At 44.8% G+C, this 13,637-nt stretch overlaps 1 protein-coding gene across 1 annotated transcript in view; it reads left to right on the top strand.

Moving 5' to 3' along the window:
* The window catches only part of Cpa6 (carboxypeptidase A6), a 244,219-nt gene that overhangs the window by 83,134 nt on the left and 147,448 nt on the right, over window positions 1-13,637 (top strand). The window contains exon 2 of the mRNA XM_048358676.1: window positions 9,271-9,346. Within this exon, the coding sequence (XP_048214633.1) occupies window positions 9,271-9,346 (76 nt within the window). The remainder of the gene's footprint in view (window positions 1-9,270; window positions 9,347-13,637) is intronic.

The raw sequence follows: 13,637 nt of genomic DNA, 5'->3' as shown, positions 1-13,637 counted from the left end.
AATGGTTTTTCCCAGGTCCATCTTATGCACTGCACACCCACATTTTAAGTGAATATATGCTAACGGTGATCAGTCCAGCGGGCCCTAGGTCTTCTTAGTTTTAAGTATCAAACTCCCTCCATTTTGTCTTCTTTTATCATTCCAGCTAACCTTTTATTCATTTATTTCTTACATAATTCATGAAACATTCTCAACAGGCTCCTTTGTATTATAATAGGATGGTTTAAGTATTCAACTAAAGTATCTGCCTTAAAACTTCTTCCCTATGCTTTGTAAGTTCTTTCCTCTTCTTCTTCATCAGAGCCTTTCATGGATAATTGCTAAATGGGTAGCTGTAGAATGAATGGTTTGTTCTCAGTGTGGTATTATTTGTCTCAGATGGAGTCTTATTCTTAGATACTACAGGAAAGAACTAAAATGAAGAATGATATAATGACTTGACACAGTGTATGGCAGGTACTTGAGACACACTGGAGATAAAAATCTTTCTGTAAGAATTTAATGTAACGGCAGCATAACATTTTACTGGTTTGTTTTTTTTTTCCCCTCTCCAACCTGTGCTAATGGAAGGAGACATTTTCATAACTTACAGTGGAAGCCAAATTCAGGGTACTTAATAGATGATGTGGCTTTTAAAAAAAGCCAATTTCCAATTCAATTCAGCAAATGTTTATTGATTATCCATTTCATGTGAGATATCATGGCACACACATGATTGCTTAAGAAAATTTCTATTGTAAAGTACATCAGTAAGTCTTTCGAAGACTGGGTTTTTTTCTTCCTGCTGTTAAAATGACGGCAATAAATAAATAAATAAATAAAGTCATCACTGCTGCCTAACTTTAATCCCAAGGTGAAATCTAAATCTTCATGTCCTGAGCAAACTGTCAGAGGGCAATTCCTCATTCTGAGTACTTTATATTGCAACTATAAACCATAACAGAGAATGGGGAGTCCATTTAGCTCCCAAGAGTGTGCACTGCCAAGTTGTCCCTTATTTATTGCTTTTTAATGAAATTTTTCATGTGCGTCAAATGCAATCTTTCAACAAAGGAAATGCAGCTCTAGGGCCCAAGCACTTTATTACGTAAAATCTACATGTAAACATAGTTTTTCTAGATAGAATTATGTAATGGATTTCTTTGGGCTCGAGGATGAAAAAAAATTTTTTAAGTTACTATCCCAGTTAACTCTTCCATAGAATACAAGCTTTTAGAAAGTTCAGCAAATACTTTCAACTACTTTTATTTCCTTTTAGAGTATCAGGTGAATCTTAGTTTTGAAGTTCTCTAAATCTTCCTTCTGTAAAACACACACAGTGTTTTAAGGTGCCACAAAAATTAAAAAAAAAATTTTTGAGCAAGAGATATTTGAGAGGAAATGAAGACTGTCAATGGATATATCCCTATTTTGGAAGACTGATTGAACAGTAAATTTATTCCATTAGTTTCTCTTATTCCTCTAAAAATAGCCAAGCCCAGTAAAATTATTGTTATTGTTTAGGATGCTTTTTTTTTTTTTACAGGTAAAAGAAAGCCTCTCTCAAACTGGCCTACTCAATAAAGACATTTATTATTACAATGTATAACATGGAGTCTAGCAGTAGGATAAGCTTTGGTGGTCACTCAACATTCCACAGTGAGTTACATCTGCTGCCTTCCTAATTACAGACTGTCACCCGCAAGAGGACAGCGCCTTTCCTATTTACATCCAAGATAGAAAATCCCCCCTTGCCATAGAGTAACAATTTTCCTTTACACCTGATGAGGCCAATTTGTTGTTATTATTATTATTTTTTTTTTTTTTTGGCCAGTCCTGGGCCTTGGACTCAGGGCCTGAGCACTGTCCCTGGCTTCTTCTTGCTCAAGGCTAGCACTCTACCACTTGAGCCACAGCGCCGCTTCTGGCCGTTTTCTGTATATGTGGTGCTGGGGAATCGATCCCAGGGCCTCATGGATATGAGGCAAGCATTCTTGCCACTAGGTGATGAGGCCAATTTGTAACACATGACCATCCCCGAATCACACAAGTTGTCAGGAGCCACACAAGTGATGTGTTTTAGTCTGTGTTCCGTGGTTATAACAAAAAGCTTATAGAGTTCTCCCAGTTTTGCGGAGTTTGGAAGCTCACAACTGGGTGCCAGCATCAGCCTGGTGTCCAGTGAGGGTAGGATGCTACTCCACGCATGGCAGAAAAGCAGAATGGCCAGAAAGCCATGTGAAGAAGGAAAATCTCTCCATCTCAGCCGCCCCATTCCTAAGGGCAAAGCAGTAATTCCCCAGGAGGGCCCCATCCCCACCACCTGAGAACCGCCCGCCGGGCCTCCCAGGGCCCGTACGGATACCTGGAGGAATTTGGTCTCAGCTTGAGTTTTGGTAAAAAGACAAACTATGCTCATACCAGAGCACCCTGCTTGACAGATCAGCATCTGCCCTGACAGAGAGGGAAGGAGAATGTCTTGGCACAATCGAGAGCCCTGTCAGGGCTTGAGACAGGAAATTAGATTTGGAAGAACAGCCCAAAGCTACACTAGCCATCAGTTCTGATGCCCTATGAAGGGTAACACTGGGAAAACACACCTAGGTCAGCTGTGTCTTTCAAAGTATTAAAAATTATACATTACATGGAGACGAGAGGTTTTCCTCTTTGTTGCTGTTCTTTTTTCCTTTTCCTTTTGTCTTGTTTGTATCTGTCTTTGGGAGGGGAAAGAGGGGGGCACAGAAATAGGGGGACAAAGGGCCAACAAATGCAGCAGTGGTACTCACTAGACACTATGTTGAACTGGGGAAAGGAGGGACAAACGGAGAGAGCAAGGGAAGGGGTGAGATTGTTCAAAAGGAAATGTATTCTCTATCTGACTCCTGTCACTGCAAGCTCTCATACATCACTTTAATAAAAAAAAATGCATCAAAGAAAAAATTATATATGTGGCTTGTACTGATACCCCCTCCAAAATCTCTACAAGACTTTCTTTACATACATCCCCCTTTTGGGGGGAAGAGGTCTTGTGTCCCAAATCACTGCTGTGGAAAACAACGAGATGGCCTAATTTATGTGTGTATCATATGCCAAAGAGCCACCTAAGAGGAGAGTAAATATTTCCAAATTGAGAAGCTGATCAAGGGTCAGGTCAAACGCGGATGACAAAAAGGCCAAAACCCAAAACACAGAGCAGCAACAAAAGGTTACATGGATCCCCAACGAAGCTGTGTTTCATTGTGTCTGGGATTTATTATGAAATCCATTTGAAAAAATATCTTTTAAATCTGAAGGAGATGAAGAGTCTTTCCTAATAGAGGTCATAATGATAGCTACTGTGTTTAGGGAGGTTTATTAAGTTGGGCATAAACTACCCTGAGCAGGAAATCACTAATTTCCTTGCACCTACTGATATGCTTCAGACATGATAGCCCTAAAGTATGCTTAAGGAAATCATTTTCACAAGTCTTTTATACAAATATTCATTATTTTCCCCAATGTAAGAATTAGGATTTGTGGGTTTCCATATTTTAGGCTTTCGAGCAAGTGATAGGATCCAAATTGAAATCCATCCTTACTCTCTTCCTCCACTTAAGGAAGGAGGGAGTCATACTGGAGGAGACAAACCCAGTGACCTGGGGGCAGATGTGAGAAAAAGAAGTAACTGCAGATTCGTATTTCGGGTTTGGTTTGGTTTTTGCCGGTCCTCAGGACCTGGGCCATGTCCCTGGGCCTCTTTTTGTTCAACACCAGGGCTCAGCACTCGAGCCACAGCACCTCTTCCAGCAGTTTCGTGGTTTTGCTTCCAGAGCAGTATTTAGATTTGGAAAAGCCAGGCCTCAATGATGTCTAATGATACAAGCTCAGTATAAATACAGGGAAGCCAGATGCTGGTGGCTCACGCCTGTAATCCAAGCTACTTAGAAGACTGATACCTAGAAGATTGAAATTTAAAGCTAGCCTGGGGCTAAAAACAAGTCTGTGAGACTCCATCTTCAAATAGCCAGTAAAAAAGCTGGACTGAAGGTGCAGCTCAAGTGGTAGTGAGCAAGAGCTCCCAGGGCCCTGAGTTCAAACCCCCAGAAGAGGACATGGACATCTCATGAGACTTTTTTTTTTTTGCCAGTCCTGGGCCTTGAACTCAGGGCCTGAGCACTGTCCCTGGCTTCTTCCCGCTCAAGGCTAGCACTCTGCCACCTGAGCCACAGTGCCCCTTCTGGCCGTTTTCTATATATGTGGTGCTGGGGAATCGAACCCAGGGCTTCATGTATACGAGGCAAGCACTCTTGCCACTAGGCCATATCCCCAGCCCACCATGGACATCTCATATGCCCCGTAACCTGCAGTTTTTACAACCATGTGTTCATAAGGTAGTTCTGTAAGTCACAAAGTAACGTACAGTTTCATAATGGACTTGTGGTGGGAGCTCCTGAGAAGGACCTGAAAGGAAAATGGAGAGCCTCGGGGGAAGGGGGCCTGCTACACGCCACCAGGAATTCAAGAGCTCACGCTTACCACTCGTCCATCCACGTCCCTAAACACCAAGGGAACGAAGTCAGTGTAGGGGAAATGAAGCCAGATAGACTGGGGGGGAAATGAGGTATGGTCAGCTCACAGCAAAAGCAGGAGGTCTTCCTTCACGTACTTAAGATTCAGGGAATTAAGTCATTTGGGAGAAAATGACACAGGATCACGGGAGGGACCTGAGGGCTGGCGAAGGCGACTCGGAAGCACAGAGGTGCCGTCGCTGCTTTAAAGAGAGACAACAGGATTTGTTCTTTCCTGAGGGGTGCGTTCCTCACCCCAGGAACCGAGACTTGTCTGACAGGATGCCTGCCTTCCTGAGAAACACGCTTCCCCAAAACGAAGCACCTTGCTCATCTCAAGGAAAAGGATCTGTTTTATGGCTAGGGGCCTTCTTACCTGGAAACTAAGAAAGTAATCCCGGCTGTGATTAGAGCAAAGACACAAACACCTATCTGCACATGACTTTGACGCCTGACCCCCCTGCCTTTGCCCTATAAATACCTCAACAACCCAAGGATCTGTGTGTGTGTGTGTGTGTGTGTGTGTGTGTCTCCCTGTGAGAGCACCCACACTCTGCTAGAGTGTCCCCTGTCCTTCTGCTTGTCTGCTTTCTATCTGTCTGTCTGCTTGCCTGCCTGTTTACTTACTCAGTCAAGCTCTGCCATGGTTTCTTACCATCATGACTTGTCCAGACATTCTTCTTCTGTGATCAGAATCAAGGACCCTCAGTGAAGGGTTCCTACATTTTAATGGAAACCTCCCTAAACCTCACCCGCATCTGGTGACACACGCACATTTGTGTCTTTCAACAGGACAGGAAGTTATGGAAGGCATTCACGTCTCCTACAAAACACAGGTGCTCTCGCTAGCTCAAAGTACAGAGCAACGATGAACGACACAGTCCTCAAACTCTAAAACAAAAACACAGATGGGGAGTTGGGCCCTGTTCCTCCAGTAAGGATATTGAGAGGAATGTGGAGAACATTTGCTGAGTTCTCTTCTTTAAGCACACACATTCTCTCTAGGCATTTAAAGTACTTTTGTGTGTGTCGACGTGTCACTGGTACTGGGGCTTGAACTTCGAGCTGGGGCATTCTCCCTTAGCTTTGTCATTCAAGGCTGGTACTCTACCTGCTTGAGCCTCATCTCCACTTGTGGCTTTGGTAATTAGTGGGAGATAAGAATCTCATGGACTTTCATGCTTGGGCTGGCTTTGAACCACATTGTCAGGTCTCCTCCTCTGAGTAGCTAGGGCTACAGGTATAAACTACTGGCAACTGGCTTAAAATACTTTGTAAATTGACTATTGTTTCCTTCAATTTACTATTGTTTTCTTGTTACTGTACGTGGGGATTACTAACCAAACTTCATGCTGCTATGCATGTAGGATAGCCTCATTCGTCCTGTAAGAGTAATATGATATCAGTGGATGAGTATTAATATTACTTGTCTGGCAGTGTACTAGGACACTACTGGCTCTATACTGTAGCCTTAAGCTGTAACTTAAACTGTTCATGCAGTCCTTCCTTGGAAACTGTCTGTAGGCTTTCTCAGTTAGAAATGTCTGATTCCCTGACAGGTACACACAAGTGCCTGGTTAGCCAGCAGTCCTCCTAACATCAGCTACAACTGTTCCTTCAGTTTCCTCATCTTGAGCCCTAAGAATAGCCACAAGGCTTTAAGTGATATTGTTACTTAGCAGAAGGGGAAAAACAATCTCATTCTTTTTTATTTTCTTGTGCCTTTCCTGGGGTTTGAACTCAGGGCTTAGACACTGTCCCTCAGATTTTTGGGCACAAGGCTAGTGCTCTACTCCTTGAGCCACAGCTTCACTTCTGACTTTTTGGTGGTTAATTGGAGATCAGAGTCTCAGAGTCTTTCTTACCTGGGCTGGCTTTGAACAGAGATCCCCAGATCTCAGCTCCCTGAGAAGCTAGGGTTAGAGGAGTAAACCACCAGTGCTCAGTTTATCAAAATAACTTGTTAGTTTATAAAACTATGATATTTCATGGATTTTCCTAAATAGCCTTTATATTATCGTTGTTGTTATTATTATTATCATTACTAACATAGTTGAGCAAAAGAATTTCGTTTCACTATGTGAGTTTGTGAGCACAAATACACCTTGACCAGTGTGTCCTTTCCATCATTTCCCCCGTCTCTCCCAACCCCACCCATCTCCTCAAGATACCTGGTTCCATTTTCACATTTAGACATTGAATAAATGCATGGCTGTTTGTGCCCACCCGTTTTCTCTCTTTTCCCTTATTTTCCATTCTTTAATACTGAATTAAAATAATAAAAAAAACGCATTTCTAAAATTATACCCAATAGTTTGTGCGTGTGTGTATGTGTGTGTGTTTTCATTTCTTTATTGTTAACAGTTACAGTTTCATACATAAGACAGTGCATACATTTCTTATCCAACTTGTTACCTCCTCCCTCATTTCTTTTTTTTTTTGGTGGGGGGGGAGGGGAGGTGGTGTTGTTGAAAATAAGAAATCTGGTCTTTAGCAGGCACTTCCCAGATTAAATAATCCCAGGGACATTCCTTTATATCCTGTCTTCAAGGAAGGGGAACTGAGTGCAGGGCTGAATTATCCATCTCTTTAAAAATGTTTTCATGGCTGTAAAACGACTACAGATTGCTTTCTTTGCACTCTTGAGGGGCAGACAGGCCCTCAGATGGAGGTGTTTCTCAATAAGCTGTCAAGTGATCCATCCATCCAAAAAGCCTTATCACACTGTTGAGTTTTCCTTCTCTGCCAAGATTTGTACTGGGTCATGTTGGAGAGGCCAGGACATGATGAAGCCAAGAAAAATGAAAGCCAAAGGGATATGTAGCAGAAATAAAAGGAATTGTGACAACATTTAAATTTTGAACCTTTTAGAGCTGCTTTACATTGGTTTGACAATTTTTATCTCTACTAGCTTTTATTTTTTTCAGAAATATAGGCTTTGTGACATTAATATAGAGAGATTGTTTTGTGTGATCTTCAAGGAAACCAAGGTGCAATGCTATTTTAACATTGTAATGCCTAAAACGTACTAAATTATTGTCAGCAAGCCAAGAGTCTTTTTAATCATGGACCTCCGGAAAGTATAGTGAAATTACTTGTAATTACAAAGTTAAATTAATTTGAAAGTGAATACATAGCCCCCAAAAAACAAGAAGAAGCTAGGTGTGGTGTTGTATGCCTTTAATCCTGACTGCTCTGAAGGTAGAGATTAAGAGTATTGTGGTCCAAGGCCAGCCCAGAAAAAAGTTGGCAAAAGTCTATCCTAAGCCACAAGTCAGATATAAGAACACGTGCCTATAGCCCAAGCTACATGGCTGACACAAGTAGGAGGACAGCAGTTAAGACTCGCAGAGCAAATAACAACAACAACAAAAAAACCCAAGTAAGACCCTACCTGAAAAATAACATAAGCAAAAATGGTGAGAGGTGTAGATTGTAGAGTAGATCACCCGCATGACATGTTTCAGGCTCTGAGTTCAAACCCCAGCACTGCCAAAAAGAAATTCATAATAATAGTAAGTGCCCAGCAAGTCCGGAAGTCACGCTGTAGAGACACGGATAGGCTCGACATTAACCTCGCTTCATCTTGCGGTTCTTTTGGGAAGTAAGATCGTGGGAAAGCTTGCTTCTCTCAGGTACCCTGTGGGGGCTGGAGAGAAAATTTGTGGGTAAACTGGCGGTTTCTGTTTTCTGATACATACATATCTATATATTGGATAAGAGTATATTTGGGTGATTGTCATAGAAAATTACAGAAAAATATTGGTTTCCATTGTACTTTACCCACTTGGGTTTTTTTTTTAATTTCCCTGTAATCTAATCATTCTCAGCAACCGCCCTCAAGCCAAGGTATTAATAAATATTTTACAAGCATCGACGGTGTGAGAAACCCCTTACACCCATGCGATTATTGTATCTAGAGCTGTGCTTCCCAACCTGTGTCCTGACACATCTGGAAATGGAGAAGACCTCTCGGTCAGCCTAGGAACGGTGTCATCCCTGAAAGATGCCACAGACAGAGCAACACCTCAAGTCCCGTGCTGTGTCCAGATGTAATTTTGATGATGGTACAATGTTCGCGGTTGTAGAGATTGGTTTTAAACTTGTACTTAAAACGTGCAAAGCCATCGGTATCTCACTGCACACCTGGGCCTCCCGTTTGCCCCGGGTCAGTCAGGAAGTTCTGTTTTGGAGGCGTGAGGCGCTGAAGGGATGGGTTAATCCATTGTTCTCCACGTGGAAAGGCTCCAGCTGCTCTGCACAGGGCAGGGGCCTGTTCTCTGGGTCGTGTGTGAGACATTCTACACCTTTTCGACTTTGGGTTAAAGAAAACAGTGGGAGCTGACTGGGGCGAGCTCAATGGCGGAGGGCGTGCCCAGCAGATGAGAAAAGGGACGGTTCTTCTATCATCAACTATCTCCTGCTGTCTCTGCTCTGAACTGTTCGTGACGATCTCTGTCCCTTCTTCCCACTGAGCTGGCCTTTGGTGGCCTCTTTCTGCATCTATTATATAAGATGTGAGTTTCTAGTAGAAGGAGGCCCTGCCTTAGGACTGAGATAAGGATAAAAGACAATGCAGTCAGGGAATAATAAGAACTGCATAAAATATGCACTAAGTCTTGCTGTTTTCCTTAAATGTCAAAGCAGATTGTTAAGAGGTGCTTTAAAAAAAGAAATGGTTAATGTCTTTATTCTTGGGAATTAATTTATTTCCTCCCCCCCCCCTTTGTTTTTTGTTCTATAGTGATAAGGTGATAAGACTTACTCCTAAAACAGAAGAGGAAGCATATGCACTGAAGAAAATGTACCACCGGCTAAAGGTAATGAAACACACACTGGAGTGTTGCCAGGGGTATTGCCTGTGTGTGGTAGGTATGCAAGGATTTCCTGAGTAGGGGTTGAATAATTGGAATTACTTAGCCATGGAAGTATAGACTATGCGATAAATTGAAAAGACACAGGCTGGGAATATGGCCTAGTGGTAGAGTGCTTGCCTCATATACATGAAGCCCTGGGTTCGATTCCCCAGCACCATATATATAGAAATAAGCTAGCAGTGGCGTTATGGCTCAAGTGGTAGAGTGCTAGCCTTGAGCAAAAAGAAGCCAGGGACAGTGCTCAGGCCCTGAGTTCAAGGCCCAGGATTGGCAAAAAAAAAAAAATTGAAATGACACAAAGGCAAGGTGAGTTGAAGCTACTCAAAAATGAACACATCATAGGTTGCGGGCCTAGCTCAGGTGATAGGACACCTCCAGTGAGCCCAAGCGGCAGACACCGAGCTCAAGTCTCAGTCTCAGACAAGAAAAGTTAGCACCTTATTTTCATCTGCCATTTGAAAGTTTAGCTATTTTTTGGTCATGTGGTATACAATGGACAGCTGGAATATCTTGGAAACTCAATGTGTGTTCTTTTTAAAGAATGAGTTAATTTGATTCGTAGTTTTCCGACCTTCATTGTTCCTCCTTGAAATCTGCCTAGATAAACGTAAGCTGAAGTGAGTTGAAGAAAATAAAACTAGAAATTCAAATGCATTGGCGTTGCTGGGCTCCAGTGGGTCTCATGAGAACGTGTAATTCTGGTGAAATTCACGAGTTTGGGAGAGAGGCTCTCATCTCTGTGTCACTGCGTACTATCAGTAGCATTCACTAAGAGGTTAGGATGAAAATGTGTCCAGATCTGTCTTCTGTGCCTTCCAAAACAGAGGCAGGCCCATGAAATACATGAAGATTTAGGCCTCATTATGTTAATAGCTGGCAAAGCACATGACCGAAAGAAAGGACTTCATTAGTCTTTAATCTGTGACAAATATTTCCTTAGGTGATGAAAACACAGTCTCTTGAGGAGAAAGAGAGAAGGTGGATGAATTAGACGGCTTCTGGAGATTTTTGAAACTATCAGACATTAATTTGGTCCCTCATTTGTGCTTTGATGTTTTCTCTTGACCTCATCCATCTAATTGTTGCACTGATTGGCGAGTGAAGTTTTGTACTTTGCGTTTATTGATTCCTTGTCTTTCTCCTGATTCCCGGTCTGACACAGCTATGTCGGGTTCAAGCGCTGATTTCTCATCACCCGCTAAAAGCGCCCCCGGCATTTGAGCAATACCCTAGAGCCTGTGTCCAGTGGCCATTCCCTCAACGCTGTCCTCTCCTTGAAGGACTCTCCTGTGCTGCAATCTTAACCCTCCTTTGGCCACGGTGTCCTTTTGGGTAGTAATGCCTGAGCCCCTTCTAGACTGTCCATCCGAAGCACAGACGTTGCCGAGAAGCACAGCACATTTGGGGTAGAAATTTACATCTCTATTGAAAGTGAGTTGAAGTATACCACTGGGAACACAAAATGGCCACTTTCATTTTAAAAATAATGTTTAGGGAAGACATTCTGAGCTAAATGTTGGAGTGAAGGATTTTTCTTTACTTTTTGAATCTACTTACATGACAGATCCTACAAAGTTACATAGCACAGTTATACATGTGAGTATCACTTACCATTATGGAAAGCAGTCAAATTTCATCAGTGAGGACTATTATGATTAACAGTCAACTCTCAGAAACCATCCTGGATGAAAATAAAAGATTTGGGGCAACGGCATAAGGGCCCCTGTACTAATGAGCACACGTTGAACCTCTGTGTGGTACTGGGATTTGAACCGGGGCCTGGTGCTTACCCACCTGAAACTCGACCACTTGAGCTGTGCCTCCAGCCCTAATTTTGCTGGTAACTTTGGAAGTTGGACTCTACCAAACTTTTCTGCCCTGAGTTGTGGGGGCTACAGGCATGAGCCACAGATCTTGGACCATATTTGTATGTATTGACAGAAAAAAAAAATCTCTGCATACTGTTTTTATGTCAAGGCTTAAGGAAAGATAATCAGCTGGTGGGGGGCGGATATCTCGGACCTTTCTCTCTGTGGACAACTAAGAGAAGGGAGAAAGAGGAGAGAAAAGTGAAAGGAAGAAAAGGGGTTAATTTGGAACTATTGACATACTCTAGCGATTCTATGCCACAAAAAACGAATCCATCCGTTCTTTCTTTTCTAATGTATTTATTATTGTTATTTCAAGGAATTTGACAAAGAGGTTTAATTCAATATGTTCGTTTGTGAGTCAAGTCCATCTTGATTAATGTCGTACTTCCGTCATTCTCGCTCATCTCTCCCAACTGCACCCATCTCCTCGATCTACCTGCTTCCGTCCTCACACGCGTACGGTGGCTGTTGTGAGTGCATTCACCCGCCCTTCCTCTCCACATTCCCCACCACCTCGAGCCATGGCCGCGCGTTCTGTAAGTTGCCGTTTTTACCTGCTCTGTGAGGTGGTACTGTTAAGAAACCGAGAGAGACAGCAGGCAGAGGCTAAGTAACTTGCCCCACGGCCGTGTGAACCAGGGCACGCATGTGGACAGCCTGCCTCTTGCTCTGCTCTGGTTTTTCCTGTCTTCCCAGAGGAAAAGGATCGATGCTGAGGTTGCAGGGCAGTAGAGCCTACACTCCGGAGGTGAAGGTTAGCACATTCTCATGTACTTTATTCCTGGAATTGGGGGGGAGGGGGCAAGACCACCCCCAGGTCCAGTGCAAAGTCCAGGAGAACGCAGGTCCAGGCTCCCAACAGCCATCTTCCAGGGGCGGTGCCTAGGATCTGCTCAAGGCCCCTGCCAGGACTGGGACGACACATGCGCGTGTTAAGTGGCAAGGAAGCTCCCTGGAGACCTGGTGCTGGGGTTCAGCTGGAGCCTGGTCGCACGGTGCCCAGTGCCTCGCACAAACCCACGGCCAGACTCGGGAAGAGAAGCAGAGATTTGGCCTGAGTAGCATCATGCCCCGGGTGCAAGCGCTTTCTGTCGCTCCAGTTAACATGGTAGGAACCCTTCCCAGTACCAGTCCACAGACGTCAGCCGAGGGAGAGCTTCGCCGGCAGGCCTTCCCGGAGGCAGCGTCTACAGCCCCCTCTGCTTGGCCTCTTCTGCACCGTGCTGTATTTCTCTTCAACAGAGAAGCCGTTTTCACCAAGCGCTGGCGGCTCACAGCGGTAATCCCAGCTACTCCAGGAGGCTGCCATCTGGGGGTCACAGTTCGATGCCAACCCAGGCAGGAGAGTCTGTGAGATACTTACCTGGTCTCCAATGAATCACCAGAAAAGCCACAAGTGGAGCTCAGATGGTAGAGCAAAAGCCTTCAGGAAAAGGCCTCTGGGACAGGGCCTGGGCCCTGAGTTCAAGCCCTAGGACTGGCCCCTACACAAAAAAAAGAGGTTTTTCTGGGGTTGAATGCTGACGTGTGGAACTTAGGTATGTTTCCATCTCACAGCGTTGATGGCTTTCTAAACTGGAATGATTTCACCAGGCGATCCACTTGCACAGCCCAGGAGCGCAGCCTGCAGAGATGGCCTCCTCCCGCCCTGCAGGCCCGACGGGGCAGACGCGGGGCCATTGCCAGCAGCCTTCTCCAGCTCCGGAGCACACGAGGGGGGAGGAGGGAGCTGGGGAGGGAGGACCTCAGCTTCTCTCTCCCCCTGAGGCAGAGCAAGGTCCACAGAATTCTAAAGGGGCTCCAGGTTTCTGCCTTGGGGCGCAGGCACCCTGCAGAATCAGTTCTGGGTGACCGTAATGATGATGTCCTGCTGCACAGTGGAAGGGAGAGTGCGGGGGGGGGGGACCCCGACCTCGTCAGCCGCGCCCTTTCCAAACCAAGACTTGTGCAGCTGTCCAACCATGAGGAAAGTGGAGCAGAAAGGCACTTGGCACACTGTTAGTGCCGTGGAGTCGGGTGGCCAGAAATGACCCTGCTGGAGGAGAAGGAAGGGAGGGTGACCCCCACTAGGAAATAAGGGCACTTCCGTGGCTCCTGCAACCCCGGAGGCTGGGAAGGGGATCCCGGGCCCGCGGGGAAGCGCCGTGGAGCCCACGGTGGTCTTCCCCTGAGATCCGACCCCGCGACGGTGAGGCGATGACTCGCCCTACACCACGCTGCTAAGCTAGCGGCAATCTGTCCCACAGCAAGAGGAAACACCCATCGCGCAGTACGGAAAGCCCCTGCCCCTGCGCCTCTGACGCTTGTCTTTCCGATATGAAGGCTTTAAGTTAGTTTTGCTCATTTCACCGGCTGTAAGGAAA

This window comes from Perognathus longimembris, chromosome 12 (assembly GCF_023159225.1).
Source record: "Perognathus longimembris pacificus isolate PPM17 chromosome 12, ASM2315922v1, whole genome shotgun sequence".
In the NCBI taxonomy this organism is placed as follows: Eukaryota; Metazoa; Chordata; class Mammalia; order Rodentia; family Heteromyidae; genus Perognathus; species Perognathus longimembris.
This window is presented reverse-complemented; position numbering and strand designations above follow the sequence as displayed.